Below are 20,312 nucleotides of genomic sequence, written 5' to 3' on the forward strand. Positions count from 1 at the left end.
TGCTTGATCACTTAGAATGGATTGACTCCTATATTAGTTCCATATTACCAGCAAGATATATTCATTAAAAATTGAGTATTTCGTTTTTACGTCCTTTGTCAGTATCGAGGCTATATAAGAACGAGACCTACACCTTAAGATAGGATTGGAAACATTAATGTGTTCGATACTCTCCCACCGAAATTCGAACCTGGGACCTCGTTCAGGAAAGGCACGCGCTGTAGCTACTAGACTAGGAAACATCGCTAATTAGTACTAATTTGAGTGTAACATTCAAGTTGTGGAAATTAATTAATAATTTTAAAAGATAACAATGAGGAATCTGAACCACTGTAGTACTTCGATGCTTTGCGACCGGGAGTTGAACCCAGTACCTCGTGCACCAAAGGCACACTCTACCCACTAGGCTAGGAAGGAGAACTCATTAGAAATAATTCATATATAACACACACTTATGAAAATTAGGCAATACCTTTATGCTTAAAAATTCTCAAATTAACCATACTAGTTTATTTTCAAAATTGAATCATAAAATTAGTATTCATTTTATATCAATGAAGGAACAAACTGAAGAAATTCATTTTGAGGTTAATACAAATATTTTGTGAAAGAGAGCTCATGTAGGAGGATACAGTTGACGGAAGACTCTGTTCTGAGATGGTAGAATCTTGTAAACAAAGCAAGGCATAGTGCATTGGTCGGAGCAGTCTAAATTTAATGTGTGTTGGCGTATGGTTTCTTTTTCACTTCGATTTTCTGCTAGGAGGTTCATGCCCTTTAGTTCCCGTCACTACAGTGTGTGGTGTAAAAATCAGTTGTTGACTCGACTGAGTCCCCGAGTACAATTAATTATCCTGTTATGCTTTCAGAACTTTCTGTGCTTCACTATTCTTAGATCTTATGGCTGCGACCACCTCCATTTTAATTTTTTTTTCTAGAAAGAAAATGAATGTTAAAAAGTCAGCTGCATTTTTAAGTGATGAAAAAAAAAAATCAGGAAATGTCTGAATCGGAATAACCGATACCAGGACAAGGCACTTATACAAGTACTACTCTCATCCATTAGTATTCCTCCCTTAGTTTCTAATTTTAAATCGGTCAGCGTAGGTACAGAAACTTTTTGCTTCTTCAACGGGAAGTCTTAGTTTCAGATTTTACAGATGGCTATCTAGAATCGTTCCCATTAACTCATCATCCTCGTCTCAATAGGCGAATGCTGAGATAATACTCCTTGAATGTAGACGTGGTCGATTTCACTCCAAAGATTACAGCGTACCTGTTAAATTTTCCATGTGAAATGTCTCATGTTGTGTATCTGTATTATGATTAATATATAAATTTCAGTATGTTATTGTCACATAATCGGGAACACTGTGACGCAGTGGTAGATTTGTGATCTCTGGTGTGAGGAATCCCTGGTTCGATCCCAGATTGTTTCTGGTGGACGACATTGAGTTTCTGGGTTTTCTCAAGAGTTTCCCCGTTTCCTTCCTACACTTTCATTCCATCAGTTCTTTCGTAATAATTCACCTTCATTAATTATCAGACTCCTTTAGCCTATAGGATATAAACGTAGGATGTAAAACAAATATTTCATTTCATTCTTTCATAGTAATCCTCAATGATCACATATTAACGTTAATACCAATTTAATGAAGCTTTAAGTTACGAAGAGTTGAAGCGTTTACAGGATATAGTGTTATGTTACATTTTTTGAAGCATTGACTTCTGGCGGTTCCATACACGTATTGTATGTTAGTCATGCTACGTAACATCAGCCCTTGTCCCAGTGAAGAGATTTGGAAACGATGAAGGATGTATGTTAGCATAGTTGCAAAAGTCAATTTTCCCGAAATGTACAATTTGTTACGTACCATCTTTATCCTCTAACCGCTTCAGTTCTGGTAAGGTAGACATGTTAATTAGACAATAATGGATCAGCATATCAAATTTTTTATTATTTCTTTTTTGAATTCGTAAACTCGATCACTAAATTTTAATTCAAAATGTTAATTGCTTCAGTTTTCTATTGAGTGAGAACACATCAGTTAATTCAAGTTTTTTTTCTCAGTGTCCCAAAACATGGAAGGAAAGAAATTTGTATTAGCGATTTAATAACAATAGTAAATGAAAATATAATCAGCTACGTTATGAAGTTATTAAGTACTAATTTAATTGGAAATATAAAAGCATAAAATCAATTTCAGATTACCTGTCAAAAATAATTATGTAGTTTCTAGTGTTCATAGCGTTAATGATCAATGAATATTTCGCCATACTATAATATCATTAATTGCAAGGCAGAGATACGTTTATGCAACACACAGAGCAGGTGGTGCTCGAAAATACTGTCTTGATATATTTGCACAAATTATTTATCTGATTGAACATAAACTTACCTTATATCATGTGTATCTATGCTTTAGACAAGCGATAGTTATGGCCTGTAAGGTAGGTAATGCTTTTATCCCGTTCTAAATTACGTTTGTAATATTCCGCTGTTATGACCTGTAAGCTAAACGAGATGAATAAGACAGGTGAATATTGACAGTGGAAGAATTCGTGGTATGATAAAGTGGGAGGAAACTCGAAAACACTGAGATGATCGACGATCTTGTCTACCAACTCACATAGACGAGGATCGAGGTAAGGGTCTGTAGCACCAGAGATAAGTGCTTATACCAATGAACTATCATATCTCTCGTATCCTGTTTGAGATTAAATCTGAGTTCACGTTTGCTACTCAAATTGACAAAGTGAAAGAGTACTATCAACTCTATATGTTACCTAAATTAGAAAAATAGTCAAATATGGCACAACAAAGATAGTTTACCAAGTATTTAATTACAATTCAGTTTGAAATTGGAAGGGTTGTTCCTGGGGACGCATTTACACTGGCAAATAAATTTTAAGAGTAGTTGTCAGACTGAGGGAAAATCTATACTATGTTGTTCGTAAACTCACACTATTCAAGCCAAAGCCTATTAACAATACCTATTCTGCTTCTTTATTTTGTAAACGAATGTTGTTTATCTTCTTTTTACTTGAATTAAATTAATCGGCAGAATTTCATACGTAATGTATATGTGTGTGTTTTCTCATGACTATAGCGGGGGACAGTGGCTGAGTGGTAGAGTAATGACCTCTGGTTGTAGTAGTCCCTGGGTTGATCCCAGCCAAGTGAGTTTGCGGTGGACCCCTTGGGTACAAAACCTCGCACCCACAATAACTCTTAGACAAAATCTTGCCGTCCAAAATCTCAAGGGTCGAAATCTTGCCTGACCAGGACCTCGCTGGACGAAATTTCACCATAGCGATTTCTTGAGTCGGACATGTTCATAATATGAACAGTTTTGGTCCCGGTAAAAATATGTGTACAGATCCCTCTATTGCACGGATATGGACACGGACAGTATTCCGGAGCTGCGGTGGTTCAGTTCGATCCCAGCTCTCGCCAAGTGAGCTTTGTGGTGAACAACACCGTGTTTGGGGGTTTTCTCGGGGCTCTGTTCCTTCTACTTTCTTCATTCCACCATTTCATTCATTTCTCTTCATCACAGTCTCCTTGAGCCTAGCCGGCATAATCGTGGGACGCAAAACTTTGAAAGATTTCATTTCATTCCACCTTTTACGGACAGCATTCTCCTCCTCCCTTGACAACATGTTACTAACATGTTATTTTTTCCATAACGGACAAATTACTCCCATTCAGAAGTATTTAGTATAGAAAACTTCACCTTTATGCTACTTAAAAATAAATCTGAGTATAGCACAATAAAATCCATTTCAAATGTTCAGTCATGACACAGACAATATCGATTTGAGAGTGACTTTTCCCGCTGGTCTAGTGGCTAGCGCGTATGCCTTTGGTGATTGTGGCATTGGGTTTAGTTCCCGGTGGGAGAGCACAAAATTTAATTTTACATTCAATAATTATCCGTCTCGTTTAGCCTAAAGACCATAACTGTGGGACGATAAACATAATAACAATAATGATTTCATTTTTCCGATTTGAATGTCAAGAAAAGAAACTAGAAATCACCTGTTCCCTCCTTGAAAGTGGAATTTTCGAAAACGTTTCCATTATTATTAATGAGGAGTTTATATTACATATTCGTGATATACTAGAGTTTTCTACGTTATTGAACCCCTAGTGGGATTCGTAGTACACTCTGAACAAATAATAACTAAAATAAATTCAGTGGGTAAGATTTTTTCTAATATGAATTTATTTATTTTATATTATATATCCATTCATATTATTATTATTATTATTATTATTATTATTATTATTATTATTATTATTATTATTATTTTGCTTCTAGCGTCTAAATTAAGCATTTTCGTATTCTTCTTCGTTTATTATTTTGACCTTAGAAATGTATATATATTAGGGATGGCCAATTTCGGAATTTTTACTTTCCAGAATCCGAAAATAAAATTCCGGAATTCAAAAAATTTCGATGTCAGAATTCGGAAGAAATCCAGAATTTTAAAAAATCCGAATTTTTTCCGAATTCTGGAATGTTTTAAATTTCAGAATTTTTCCGAATTCCGAAAAGTAACATTTCCGATTCCGGAAAAATTTGGTCATTCCTAAATATATTGCTACGGCGAGGTTTTGTCCGTACAAGGTTTCGGCCTGCTAGTTTTGGCTCAGCGAGATTTGGCCCCCGGAATTTTGGGCAGCGATGTTTCGGCCACGAGATTTTGGTCGTATATCCTAGTGGACAACATCGTGTCTGAGAGTTTTTTTTTTTTTTTTTAATTCTGCCGTTTCCTGCGACATTCCAACAATTATTTCACAATCATTCACTCTCACTAATTATTTGTCTTCTGTAGCATAAAGGACATAACAATACAACATAAAATTAGAAATTTCATTTCATTTTTGCAGATTTGTAGATAACCTGTAATAATATTGATATAATATCTCTTTTATAGGTGTATTTTAATTTTTTATGAGTTGTGTTTGTTTCTAAAACGCCACCGTAAGTCGGTAAAATACCCGTATAAGTACCAGCCGGTTGTAGAAAATGTAAGTACTGTGGTGTGATACATGAGATAGTTGTCGCAGATTCAGCAAGAAAAGATGGAAATAAATGAAACACTGTGCAGCTGTGAAGTGAACAATCTAAAATGAAAGTGACGTACAATTTCGTTGATATGAACAATGTCTTGTAGACAATATTCATAATAATGACTCGGTGTCATAATGTACGGGCGACCCGTAATTGCTCAGGAATGGTCAGTTCATGCTCAATTGACAATATCCCATGGAGGAAGCGGGCAGTCAACTTCCGGAATTCGTGGTGGAACAGGGGAGCCGAGCGTTTCTACAACAACACTTCCAAATCAACAACAGCCAACAGCTACAGTGTCAGGACTGGGCGATGGTGGTGTCCATATGGAATATACATGGAAAAGCCATCCGGCATCCCAAGAGAGAACAGCCACTTCCACAGCCGATCAGCGCCCTTTGGGACGGGATCATCCGGATTCCGGTTACGGATTTCAGCGCGGAAATATTTTATTTACCACTTGTCCTCCACAGCAGCATTCCACAGAGAGTCGCAATAATTCCTTTCGTATTGTCCATTCTGGTGCCAGTAGTTTTGACAGTTCTCAACCTGGGATAATACGTGGTAACAGTGGACTTAATCTTTCAAGGGGAAGCACACTTGGTCGAGGATTTAGTACGTTATCTGGAATATCTTATCTCGATTCGGGTTATAACAGTGAACAGCCATCACCTCTTTCCTATTCAAGCCTTCCAACACGCAGACCAGCACAACCGTATAATCGTCGCTGCAAAAGCACATGTAATATCGTTCTTTCCCATAATAGCCTTGATGGTGGAAGCCAGTTTCTTCAACGTTATAGTCCTCCTCATAGTTTCAGAGACGTTTCTACTCATCCCGGAGCCTTACTACATTCTAGACAAATAGCATCAGAAAGCCAGGCTGCTAGAGCTGCAGTGGGGACTACTACAGGGTATCCTTCTCACATATATCCCTCTTATTCAGTTCCTGTAGAATCCCTGCGCTCTGTATCTCGACCAACTGCTGAATTTTCTCCAGTGCCGGAAGGATGTGAAGAATGCAGCAGTTTGCGATCCAAAAGTCCTAAATCATCTTATCCAACATTCACCACTCACTTCTGTACGCATGTCCAAGAAAAGGGAAAGGAAAGTGCATCCAAACACAATGTCGGTGCTCGTGATGCAGCAATACAAACTTCCGACTTTGGTGCAGCAAGTTTGACCAAACCGTCCCAACCCAAAATGGGAAGAAGAGCATACGAATCTCGTCATAAAACGGACTCCGAGCTACCAAGTTCTGTATTACTACAAGTACCACAGAGTGAGAAAGTGGACATCAAGGATGGCAAAAAGGTAAGTTAATTAATTTTTAAATATTATTGTAGTATCTTTTTTAGTTTCGTGGTGTCTGTTTAGTATTTAGCTGGTTGAAGAATTGAGATTGCTATAATTATAGCTTATTTAAATGAAATAAAATTTAACTATTAAACTTGCGCTTTCATTCCATTATATGTCTCGAAGCATTTTACTTACATTCATTTATTTATTAAGGAAAAGGTTAGTAACATTTTAATCACAGATTCGGTTAGGTGTAAGAGATGGAGATAGACAATTTATGTTTATTTTGTATACTTACTTAATTTTAAATACGTGGTTACAATCAGAATTGCATACATTGTGATATCTTTCTATACTGGATGTACACGAAAGAGTTAACTGTTATAAGAATTGGTATAGTTATGTAACGTGATTCTGACGACGACAACGATGATGTGATGAAAAAACAAATGCGGGGATTTTGAATAGATGGCAACTCCTGAGCAGAAATTTATCTCTGTATTGCGGATTACGAAATGTAGTTAAATCTTTACAGAATAGCGGACATTAAGGCGTGAATTCGGAAGTAATCTTTCACCTGACAGTGCAAGGTGATGTCGGTCCCGAACAAACGATTTACTTGTTTATGGTGGGAAAAGTACTGATCTTAAATTTTAGTGGAATCAGCATTTCACCTTGTAGTGCTGTAGTGAGCTGATTGTTTTCGCCACAATTTCCATTGGAGAAGTTTATGGAACATTTTGTCGTAGACATGTCTATCTTGATATGCTGTAAAATTGGTCCGTTTTTTCAGCTGCGGAATGAACAAAGTTGCATTCCTTTGCGTCATTGAATTAAGTCTTTTTCTGTTGCTAGATTGGTTGTCATTGCTCCAACGACAGCAGTGCTCCTTTGGTCACCAAGATCCTCCCGACATAATCTTAAGTAATTTCTTTCTGTTGATTTGATGTATGTAGAAAATCTGGTAAGTGCCACCACAACTTAGAAGCTTATCTAAGTTGAGACGGAGAATTGTGGATCCAGTACACCTGAGATCCTAGACAGTACGTGGGAAAATATCAAATACCGATTAAATGCGTGGAATGTATGAAAGAATTCCCACATTGAACACTTTTTGTGCGTATAGTAGGTGGTGTAAAACTATAGGCTTATTGTTCCATCTAATGTATGGTTAATGGTTTATAAGAGAAAGTATTTTTATATCTCAGGTTTTCTTTTGTGTACATCCTGTATTCTAAAATTTAATATCATGTCTGTTTCTTTATATAATCTTTAAGTACGTGGCACATGTCAATATATATGTAGTATAGTCGCAAACAAAAAATGATAGTAGAAAAAAAATTGTGATTGATATACAAGTACGTGCCTTGGTTATGTTTCGACGTAGTCACCATAAACCTCCGGGCACTTCTGGTAGCATGGCACAAACTTCTATATGCCCTCTGTGTAAAAAATCTCCCGCCTGACAGTGCAGCCAGTTAAGAACTGATGTCTTTAGCACTACTTGACTGTCATTGAAACGCTTCGACCAAACCATTTTTTCAGGTGAAAAAAAAAAAAAAAAATGGTGGGGAGCAAGGTCGAGTCTGTAAGGGAGTGATTGAATAGTTTCCATTGAATTGTGAATTATCTCAACAGTATGGGCAACTGCGTGCGGGCGTTGTCGTGGATCAGAATAATTCCAGAGTGTAGCATTTCCCTTCGCCGATTTTGGATGGCACATCGCAGATTATTCAGTGTTTGGCAGTACACATTTGCTGTAATTATTCGTTCTGATCCCCAAGAATTCCACGAAAATCACATCCTTTTGATCCCAAAACATGATTGTCATGATTTTATGAACTGATTGCGTTTGTTTGAATTTCTTTGCTTCAAGAGAACTAGATTGCCACCATTGCAGAGACTGCTGCTTCGACTCCCCAGTGGTGTATATGATATCTAGATTTCCTCCGTCACTATGTGTGAGAAGTTATTCTCAATCTTCTTTCAGCGGGCCAAAAAATTACGTGCAGCTGTCATTCTTTGTTCTTTGTGAGCGTCCGCATTTTCGGCACTTACGTCGCACACTAACTGTATGGCCTATGGATCTCGGAGTTCAATGCCGCGTCCCCAATAGCTCCCCATTGACTTCTGTCCTTAGCCAACTGGATCCACTTTCTGCGTATATTCCTATTTCTATGAAATCCATCCTAATATTGTACTCGTATCAGTGTCGAGATTTTCCTAATGGACATTTTACAATTGGATTTCCAGTTAAAATTTTGAAAGCGTTCCTACTTTCATTCATTCTGACCACACGACCTGCTCATCTGAGCCTCCTGGACTTGATGACCCTAACTATCTTTGGTAAACGGTATAAATTATGCAGTTCCTCATTATGAAATTTTCGCCATTCCCTATTCCCGTTTCCTTTTGATTCCGGATATTCGCCTAAGTATTTTATTCTCAAATTCTTCCAGTTTGCGTTCTTCCCTCAGAGTAAGCGGTCATGTTTCACAACCATACAACACAACAGGATCCAGCTTGCACAGTTTGTGATAACCCAGACTGTCAGTCGTAATTCGATGCACTGTTTTCACGGGCACTTCTGGAAACGTTGGCAAGTTGTTATTGTGAATCGGCAATCGAATCACAGCTTCTTGTTAGATCCACCAGATCGTTCGTCTGAACTCTAGACCTTCCGCTGCGCTCATTGCTATGGACATTTGAACGCCTTTCCCAAAAACCCTGCACCATTGCGTGAACTCTCCATCACTCATTACTGTTGGTTCGTAAATGGCACACAATTCCTGATGGATATTAACTGCATTCTGTTCTTTGACGTTCAGAAAGTGTGCCGACAGATCTCACTTCAAATTTGGCAGTATCTTGTATTACAGCGACCATTTCACTCTACTGCTACTCTCACGTACACAACTCTACTCGAATGATTCTCTCTCTTTTGCACAGAATACTGGAGTATGCTCCTGTGCATACTCAACCTCATCAGTGCTGCCAACCTCGTAAAAAAATATTGACCTTTTTTGACATGCGCCTCGTATAGTCTTTCAGATCTTAATTCTACCCACTAATTTTACCCTTATTTTTCACTACTTTCAAAATAATGAAACTATTTTAAATTGGCAACCCTTGGTTCTGTAGAAAATGCCCAACTAAAGTAGTAATAGTGAAGGATTGCATGACTACATGCTTCCACAGGTATTAAGACCAGCAACATCATTTTGTCTTGCTTCCAGTTTCTGCTAATTTCACTGAGTCAAGGCTTAGAAATACATCTAGTGTTAAAGTGAGAAGTATGTGTAACGTTTGTTTCCATCAGAGCTGTCCCCAGACAGTTATCCAATCTGAAAAACTTAGGGATGGTGTAATCCAGAAATCCTTTCTCTTCCTTGGATCCGCTTCCTAACTTTCAGTCCTTGCACTTGTGCTAATTTTCAGTTGTATTCCACTGCAGGCGTGCTACTCTTTACGTTTATCCGTTTCCTATCTTTTTTTTAAAAAAAAAGCTTTTCTTGTTTTTACTCTTGCTTTTTTTTTTACTTTCGTGCAACAAGAGGAGAGAAGGAAATATAATGATCGTAAAAAAAAAAAAAGCGAATTGGAAATTTCAGTGGTTGGAGATAAATTGGACGTTTCATGGCCCATTGGCCTATAAATACCGAAAAAAAATATGTTTCGACATTTTCGAAAAAATTCGCCCAAAGAAAACTCACCCCCAAAAGTTAACTACCCCTTGTAGATATTTCCATAAGAAAATAACATACCCTATATAATAGGGTTAGTAATGAAATATTTGTATATAAAATAATAAAATTGCAGGAGTCGTATTTCATAAAACTGCCCAAAAATTCACTCCAAAAGTAAACTACCCGTTGTGGATATTCTCATGGAAACTACTTATGCAACATGATAGGAATATTAATGAAATACGAACATAATCGCCTGAGTCGCTTTTGAGAAAGTAATCTGAAAAGAAACTTACCGCAAGAGTAAATTTATTCCTAAGGAGTAATTTATGCAGTATTGTAGAGTTATTAATAAAATATTAATTTAACTATGAACAAAATCACCTGAGTTGTATTTGAAAAAGTCGTCGGAAAATCCACTCCCAAGAATAAACTATTCATCATACATTTTTCAGAACTAATGAATTATACCATATTGTCAGGGTATTAACGAAATATGAACAAAATCATCTTAGTCGTTTTTGGGAAAATTGTCTGAAAAATACTCACGCCCAAGAGTAAACTATCACTCAATTTTTCACCGAGAAACTACCTCATACTATTACTAAACAAATGTACATCAGGTCGAACAGAAAGACAGATATCGAAGAATCACCTTTTCGGTATGTATGGTCTATTATGAAACGTAAACCCGTTGAAATCTCGAATTTGAGTTTTTTTTTTTTCCACAATCACCACACTTCCCTTTTTTCATGTTTGGTATTAAAATTGAAAAAACAAAACAAGAAACTATGTAGGATTAAAAAAAGAGAGAAAAGAACAATGCAATATACAAACATAACAAGGAGAAAACACGGCTTTGCAGGAAAGAAACACAGAACAAGAAAGTAGGACCCTGGTGAGAAAATGGAAAGAAGCAATAAGGAGTAATGGAAGTTAGAAACTAACATTGAATTGGAATGAAGACTTGAACATAAGCAAGAAATGGGAAAGAATACTGAAGAAATCATAAGGAGATGAAAAAAGGAACGAAAAGAAAAGGCAGAATAAGAACAACAAATGAAGTAAGGATAAACCAGGAAGAAAAAAGTAATAGGATAAAGCTGAAGCGAACGCATCTGCAGACAACCACAGCTGCAAGAGGTGAAAGTAAGGAGTAGAGGCCAAGAGAAAGAATTTCCCGACTATACATAAGGAAAGGGACCATCCTAAGTATTTCAGAGGGGAAGACCATCTGAAGAAATCTCTGATAAGGAGCTCAAACGTTGTACATCATTTTCTACTGTAACGATTTTTCTTTTAACCCTTGACTCTGAGAATAATTTTTTCAGCCAGTAATCAGGGAAAGGTTTTATTGTATCACAAAAGTCGAGAATAAGGGTAGAATTTTTCCGCAAGTACTATTTAGTACAATAATCCATATTTCCGAGAAATTTAATATTCAACTCTCTGTCCGCTAATCTGATGGGGATATCTATGGATATTTCTTGGCAATAGAGAACATCATGAGAACACTATTTCAGGTATTTTATGGGAACCAAAAAATCACACTGAGAAATTGTATTTAAAGTTCGTGATTTTTTCTCCATTATTTGAAAAACTAAAAATCGGACCAGGATTAATACACACCATGTATTTTCAGTGAAAAAAATAGTAATAGTTACCAAATTACTTATTTTTGAAAGATAGTAGAAAACTATCAACTACGTCGATCACAAAATAGAATCAATTTGATGTATGCATTTATCATATAAATGGTAAATATTATTTAGCCGACTTGTGAAATTATATAAAATTAACCCTCTCGTTCTTAACTATGTATTAATCTTTCTCTGGCTTTAATGGGTTATTCAGACTTCCCTTCCGTTGAAATGTCATGTAGTTGGTATTGCACGTAAGCTGTAGATCCACTCTCTCATAATCTAAGTCCTGCAGAGGAATGTTAATCGCTAATAATTAATGATTAATTAATATTTTATTCATATTTTGTTGTTTCATAATTCATTTGATCAGTTATATCCTGTCTTTCTTTCAGCGCGGAAAGCGTCTGGCACGTTCGCCTGCAAGGCTAAGAGGAACATCACCGTTGCAGGGCAAAAAACCTCAAACTTCGAAAACAGATGATTCAATCAAAAAACGTGAAATAAGAACTGGAAGTAAACCACGTACTGTTCACATTGATGTATATTGTACAGGATCAGACGAAGATGCTGATGATAGCCAAACGGATACGTCAGAGGAGAAAGGTGCTTCCAGTGAAGACGATGCGAGATCATCACCTCAAACTGTGTTCGAATCAGAGCAGTTCCGTGTTCTTCACTCTAAAGCGAAAAAACATCAGTTTCCGTTTTCATTCTTTCGGGGACCAAGTGCGAAACAGAAGGAAACACAGTGTGCGTCAAGAAGAAGTGAAAGTTTCAAGTATAGCTCCCATATTGAGAAGTCAGCGTTTCCTGCTAGAGGCTATGACAGTGATGATGGGATGAGCTCACAGTATCCATCGCGAAGTTCAACCACCACTTTTCATGAACTGGAGTCAAATATTTGGAGTGATTCGGCCAGTGCTGTTACAAGAGAGCAATCGTGGTCAACACTGTCAAATATGTCCAGTGGTTACCACCTAGATGATTATGACTCAACAGCTACGTCATGGAAGGATACAACAGATTTAGAGTCAGTGCACAACACTATTAGCGTGGTTCCAAGCGGTGATAGCATAGCCCATAGTGATAGTTTTGAGTATGCTGACAGTCTCGATAGATTACGTATCCAGGAAAAAGAAAAGACTTGGGCGGAAATGAATATCGGAAAGGACGATGATGGAAAAAGCTGGCGGTCGCCGCAAGTAGAAAGGAGACAATTTTTGCAGCAGCAAAAATTTAAAGAATTCCTAGCTAAACATTTAGGAAAGATATCTATGCCTAAATGGAAGCTAAGTAGTGAAGACAACTCGGATGAGGATTCCGACTCGGAGGGTGCCTGGGGTCCTCCGAAATTAAGTAGCCAGTCAAAGCACGCCGTTCGTAGAGAAAGTACTGTGCGAAGGACGAATAAAGAGTTGGAAGTGAAATCATGTAAAAGCAGTAGTAAAATTGAGACTGGTTCTCGTCAGCAGCAGATCAGTAGAGAGAGTTTACATAAACGCGAAGGGGAAACATCAGAAGAAACGCAGAATCGACCGTCTGGTTCCTGCGAACTGGGAAGTTTGAGTGATTCTGGTCCACCTCCAATTCATAGATTTTCTCGTCGTGTGGCATTAGGACCTTTCGGTCCCAAATCACCTTCTCCTCCACGCGAAAAAGTCGAGTCGAGCAAAACGTCACCTTTCACTTCAATCGTTGGAATGAGGACGGACCAGTTCTCTAAAGCAGAGAAATTCGGAACTATCGTCGATGTATTTAAAAAACCTGGGCATCACATTGGTCCTTCGAAAAATCCAGAATGTTCATGTGAACATTGTAGAAAATACTTTGAAGAAACTCTGTTTCGTACAAGAACTAGATCTGTTGGAGATATTCCAATAGATAATCGCGAAGATTGGCGTAATACGTTAGATCAACTGGCTTCTGTTAATGGTAATGACTCAGCGTCCATTAGTAGGATGCTTCTGGGACCTTGTGAACCAAGTACAAGTAGCACTCTACCACGTTCTCTGGTTTTCATACGCAGAAGTGAAGAAGAAAAGTCAAAGCAACTCGGTGACAAAACAAGGAAGGAGAAGGATGAATCAACATCAAAGTCCAGTTCAGCAGAAGGTAGTCATGTAGGTAAGCTAGTGCAAGGGAACAGCTCTTGTTCAAATTATAATAGGACTCACAGGGAATTATTAGAGAAGGGAACTACATTAATATATTGTGTAGTTTTAAAATGTTTCGTGTTGTTTTTAGGGTATGGTGGGGATGCTATAAATGTATGCACTTGCCCGATTGCGGAATATTTAAGACTACCTTCTCGTACCATTGCAAGTAAAATAGCATTAATGCGTCGTTTTTACAGTATTTCTCCCATCTTGTCTTGTAATTGTCAGTAGTCACTAGTCAGTATTGTTGTGTGTGCCCTTGTTTTTGTTTACAAACAAATTCTTAAGATTCCTTTTTCTGTGACAAATTTATTTATTTTAGTTGATATAAAGATCATCATCGATCAAAATTAACAAATAATAATTTGTTTACAGGGGTTAAAGATTAGAAGTGGACAGAAGATAAATTGTCTTCTTAACATAAACTAACTAGAAGATACTACCTATTTATGTTGCAGCAATTCATAGATAAGAAAAGATGCGTATTGTCTGTGGACCATCATCTTTAGTATTACTATCTTTTCAATTCAATTTACCCACTCGCTGTACAAGTCAGATTTTCTGTCACGCACTGTATGAATTGAAATAACACTGGCGCGTATCTATAAATCGAAGGATTCGAACCTTTTCTTCGAATGATGCGCTGTTTTAACAATTCATGTAATAATCTGAAGCTGCTTTCAATGAAGTGTAAGGCAGCAATATGAATATTCTCTATACAATGTTTCAGAAGCTATTAGAGGAGTATTATATAAAACTACAAATTCATCTTGTTCATATGGATCAGTGAGTGGTGTAGTTAAGGGTTAATTCTATGTAACTTTTCTTAAAGTTTGTACAATATTTGCATTTGTTAGACGAAAACAGCACACTGAAATACTACGTAGATACAGCAAAAGTTATCTTAACATATACCTGTATTTTGTTACTTTTTGCGATTATTTATAACGTTTTCAAAAAATATAGGGTGGTTACAAATTATTGGACGAGTTCAGGAGGCTACATTTTTACTAATACTAATATTTTAATAATAACATAAATACATGATCTTTGTGTCATTGGAAAGAGGTAAGTTTGAAGATTAATTCTGACTTCAAATGCACTTTATTTGAGCCCCACGTGCAATATGGAAGACATCTAAGCGGTGATCCCATTTTTGCCGAAATCTGTCATGTCTGGCGTGATGTTCTCGAGGCTCTAGTAATGCGCCTTCTCAACTCTGGCGGTGTAGACCTAACTGGAAGTGGAGTGATGTAAACATTGTCTTTATCTCCTCGCAGGAAGAAATCACACACTGTGAGGTTCGTTCAGCGTGGTAGCCATATTCAGAATGTGTTGTCTGCGGCCGTTGCATGACCAATTGGTACTCCTAGCAGGCGTTGATTTAGGAACCCTTGGACATTCATATGGGGGGACCCGTCTTGCTGAAAAATGAATCCCTGTTTTTTCTCCTCCGTGAACTAGGTATTAACCAACCTTCCAACATGTCAATGTACGCATTTTCCATAATAGTGTTCTCGAAAGAAAGAAAGAAAAAGCCAAACACGTCTCTTAGCGGCATAAAAAATGCCAGTTACGATTGGTTGGTAGCGAAGCCATTTCTTCAACACCATTAGAAAAGAGAGAAAATGAAAAATGGAAAACAACTTAATAAGAGAACCTCAGAAAACAAGAGTAAAGGAAGTGACATGAAATGCCGTCTGTCGTATTACACGTGGAGCTCACATCGAGTGCATCTAAATTCAGAATAGAACTTTATCTCTTTCCAATGACAGTAAGATCATATATGTTTGGCACTAGTGAAATTATGGCTTTCTGAAATCGACTAATAATTTGCAGCCACCTTGTATTAATGTTTCTTAACGTTTTAATTCAGTTTCTCCTATAAAGCATTTTATTATCCTTTATGTTGATGTGATTTCTGCCTCGCAAGATAATTTTGAAATACATTCTGTTCCTTGAACCTACTGATTTTAAGCGCTTTTTATGATTGAAAATGACGATTGAAGTTATGCGAACAAGGTGAAGTAACCCTTCTTCACACTGACTGAACGGAATGCAACCTGAAATAGTTGAGCCGTTTGGATTGTGTAACTCGACGACTTCTTAAATACTCTGTAAATTTTGAACCTTCTTCCCCTTTAGTTTTAGAAATTCTAACAAATAAAGGCTCTCTCCCAAGAATCAGGGATCCGGAAACTGCGCATATATTTAGATAGAGGAGAAACGAAGGAGTACTGGTGAAATATGCCGGGCCGACAGCAAAGGATAAATCCAATATGGCCGCCCGAAAGTCATGCCAATCAACTTTTGCAAGCAACCTCTCATCCACTTCCCTTGGCCAGATTGACTTAATGTTTTGCAGATTGATATATGTTTGAACACTACACATCTATTGATTTGAAATTTCGCGGACGTTGACGTATTGAACCCAATATGGCCGATCAAAATGTCAATGTGTCAACGACTCGTGTCTGGAAAACGAATTGTACTATGGAAGTACAGTATCACTAGACGTGTACGAAAAGCATTAAACGGTTCAAAATAACGGTTTGCTGTAACGATGAATAGAATAATTAATAATTATGTGAGTAACGAAAAAATATGTTTTTGATTTGCGCCGGGTTCGAACATAGGACCCTTAGATCGTAAACCACGATGTTATCTGTATAGCCGTGGTGCCAGTGTTGGCAAGGGCTATTTTTGTTATATATGAAATGGTTTGCAAACTTTAAGACTCGTATTCTAGGACGTTTGTTTCTAGTGCGTTCTAGACCTTTCCAAATACACAGTGTATGTTTGCGTGTAACACTTCAAACAGATAACACAGGCACTGGCAGCATTTTTAACTTACTGGCATATCACTTGCAAAATCTGTTCCAGTGAATTGTAGGTGATTTTCATGCAAAACCACCTGAAGTGTTTACAGTTTATATTTTATATGCGTATTTCGCGGCTATATTGGATACACGATGTAGAAATTGTGATTCATTTGTATTATTTTCCTCACCTACTAGTGGTAATGGACCTTTACACCAAATTTCGTTTTTGTAGTACAGGTTGTTTGGTTCAGGATTTTGTTCGGCCACATTGGTTTTCAGATGGCGATATTTTGAACCGTTTAATGCTTTTCGTACACGTCTAGTGATACTGTACTCCCATAGTACAATTCGTTTTCCAGACACGAGTCGTTGACACATTGACATTTTGATCGGTCATATTGGGTTCAATACGTCAACGTCCGCGAAATTTCAAACCAATAGATGTGTAGTGTTCATACATATATCAATCTGCAAAACATTAAGTCAATCTGGCCAAGGGAAGTGGATGAGAGGTTGCTTGCAAAAGTCGATTGGCATGACCTTCGGGCGGCCATATTGGATTTATCCTTTCTGTCGGCCCGGCATATTTCACCAGTATTCCTTCGTGGCCCTCCTCTATCTAAATATATGCGCAGTTTCCGGATCTCCGATTCTTGGGAGAGAACCTTTACTTGTAAATAGTTTACGGTCCATTCGTTTCAATTACCTACAAATATGACTAGCTAACGTTGTGGATTTGTTTGGAATACAAAAATATATACATTCAGCTCTCTATATAAGAAGATATTTAATGATGGGATGAAAAAAAAAATATATCGAATTGTTTTGACTGATAGTAAGGGAAGGGAGTGTCAGAATCTGGTGGAATTAATTATATGTAAAAAACAAGAAATGAATGTTTCGTTTATCTTACAACTTCAGTACTTACTTAAATTGATCTTTAGAGTTGCAGTACAACATCAGCAGTCAGTTTCGAGGTAAAAAGGCTTATGTATGTAGTCCATTTTTAATTTATTTTAGAAGTTGCATGCATCCTAATCCTACATGCTTTAATGTCTTAGCTGTTGTGTATAATAACTAGGATGCATCAAGCATGAGTAAGTAGTGTTGCTGTATTACATTAACGGAGTATATTATTTTAATTGCTTTGTCAGATTAACATTGTTAAAATAGTTCTTGCTTTTTTCTTCATCTTACATATTTCTTTTCTATTTCTAAGTGTAAGAACTATTGTTTTAAAACAGTGTAAACCATTTGTGCAGTTTGTATTATGAAACATTGCAAAATTGTCAGAACAAAAAATTAAAATGTGTGAATATTCCTCTACACGGTCGTAATGCTTTACATTAATTACGTTACCTTGCCATAATGCAATTAATGCAAGTGATATTTCCATTTACAGTTTATCAACATATTACATTTTCAGTATATTTGGGTATTCAAAATTTTTGACTCCACTCCAGTTTTCCCGGAGCAATATATATACCGAAACACCACTATATATTTTTTAAAAGCACATTCTGTCTTTATTTCCCTTCAGTAAACGCGAAAGGTAAATGTTCTTTTCACAAGAACTTGCGAAATAATACTCAAAAGCACAAAATTATTTTAGTAATTTATTAAAGTTATTATTTCACATTATGACTAACTTCTTTGATTAAATATTATTTTGGCTATATTTCCACACCATAGCACTAACTTGATAATGCGTATTAAAGCTGGGTTGTCACTTTACAAGAATCTTGTAGCTGTCATTAAAAAAAAATCTTGTAACCCGATCTTTCTATTTACTGTTTACATATTACAACTTTCTGAAAGCAAGAAAAATATCTTCACCCATGCAGCACTGCACTCTAGTGGACAAATAGTGAATCTCCTCATTAAAAACGTGTATTTTGGTGTGCTTCCCCTCCCCATCCAAAAGAATATGTTATTTCGGAAGCGGCGAAACTGTTTTTTTCTTCATGTCAGCGGGAGGGTGATAGCAGGTAATATGCAAGATTACCAGAAAGTTGCACATGGTTTGACTCCTTTTAAGATGAAAAAAACTTTGTATGTATGTTCCTTTCAAGACTATATTTATATGGAGAAATATTGTAGATTTGGAAGATTTATTTTTATGACAGCTCCAAGATTCTTGTAAAGTGACAACCCAACTAAGTTCCCAGGTAGATGATAATAGTCTGGTATATATAATTTATAGTTCGTAAACAGGTTTGTTTTTGGAAAGATTGTTCTTTATATGCTTTTCCTCAATTTAACTTTAAAGTTCTAAGTATCATCATACTTGCGGTCACCCTTGAGATAGAATTTAATAGTTGTAGTCACTCATTAGGGAAAAAACGTCAACAACAATAACAAAATGGAAAGAAAATTGTTTCCTTAATTTTAATAAAATTGGCATTTCTATTTCTTTCCTTGTTGCATTTCAATGTGAACTTTCTCTCTGTGTGTAATGTATTATAATCTTAGAAAGAGTTTGGATACTGTGTATCGTGCTTTATACATTGGATTAGCTAGCCCTGTTCCTACAGTTTGGAGATTTATAGTTTGGGATTGTTACCGCTTGTCTTTTCAAAAATGCTACCTTGTATTAGGTTTCAATTTTGATAACCTTACTTTCGTGTGCACCTGTTTTTTAAAACCTTGTAATTATTTCTGAATCAATTATATTTTCCGCCAGTAATCTCAGTTTTATGTTCTCTAACCCCCCTCGTTACTACATGAACATCTAGATTAAAATAACCTCGCAGTAGGTCAAAGCAGTGGCAAATATGGAAATTATTATTTTAAAAAAATTCGTAATGTATAATCCAAAGAAAGTAATTGTTTGCATGGTTTTTGCGTGATTTATCTATCAAGTTTATTTGTTTGTAAATACAAGTATTTGTAAATTGTTTTCAATATGCTTTGTATACTAAATTTATTTTGTGACACTGATGTGTGTATAGATTTAATAGTTCGTACAAATTTAAAGCAGTAATATTGTTTTTGTTTGTAGGCACAGATCAGCCTAGCTGAATCAAGTCGAAAACTCGATTTGTTACGACGTTCTCTAGAATTACGAAGGCAGGAGCTCCCTCCCGACTCCCCTGCAGCTACTCAACTCAAACATGAACTTCAAAATGTTCAGTCTGCAAGCCCAGTTCCTGTTCAATATACAAGCCTTCAGCCTTTTCGTGGGAATGGAGACACAAGTAAAACTCTACCTCCTATGTCGTTAAGTAGTGTTAGTCGCTGTGCAGCTGTCACAGGAAAACTCGAAGTAAGGTACGAAAACACAAAAACGTGAAGTGTAGTATAATCATTCTTTATCTTAGTTTTCTTGTATGTGCTTTTTTCTCCAGTTTTTTCTTTGTCAAAATTATATTAAAAATGTTGTGGCGTTTACTCTTTTAAATATATATATATATATATATATATATATATATATATATATATATATATATATATATATATATATATATATATATATTGCCAGTTTTGCAAGAAATAGTTGTTTTAGTATCTATTTGATGGTTTCGGCAGAAAAACATGTCGACCCTTAAAAAATTCGTAGCGAGATTATCCAGAGTGTCTACAGGTCAAAGTCAAGGAAAAGTCAAGAAATCGAACACTAGATCAGG

General features: G+C 36.5%; 1 protein-coding gene across 6 annotated transcripts in view; it reads left to right on the forward strand.

Moving 5' to 3' along the window:
* Pkn (serine/threonine-protein kinase N) overlaps window positions 1-20,312 on the forward strand; it is a 173,501-nt gene that overhangs the window by 67,864 nt on the left and 85,325 nt on the right. For 2 of the 6 annotated variants that reach the window (XM_081764967.1, XM_081764970.1), the window contains exons 1-3: window positions 4,393-6,394; window positions 12,101-13,828; window positions 19,688-19,956. In XM_081764967.1, coding sequence (XP_081621093.1) covers window positions 5,216-6,394; window positions 12,101-13,828; window positions 19,688-19,956 — 3,176 coding nt within the window. In that variant the 5' untranslated portion in view covers window positions 4,393-5,215. Of the gene's footprint in view, window positions 1-4,392; window positions 6,395-12,100; window positions 13,829-19,687; window positions 19,957-20,312 lie in introns of those variants that run through there. The other 4 variants (XM_081764969.1, XM_081764972.1, XM_081764968.1 and 1 more) reach the window with 3 other exon arrangements.

The sequence above is a fragment of the Thermobia domestica genome, chromosome 7 (assembly GCF_964235325.1).
Source record: "Thermobia domestica chromosome 7, izTheDome1.hap1.1, whole genome shotgun sequence".
Lineage (NCBI taxonomy): Eukaryota > Metazoa > Arthropoda > Insecta > Zygentoma > Lepismatidae > Thermobia > Thermobia domestica.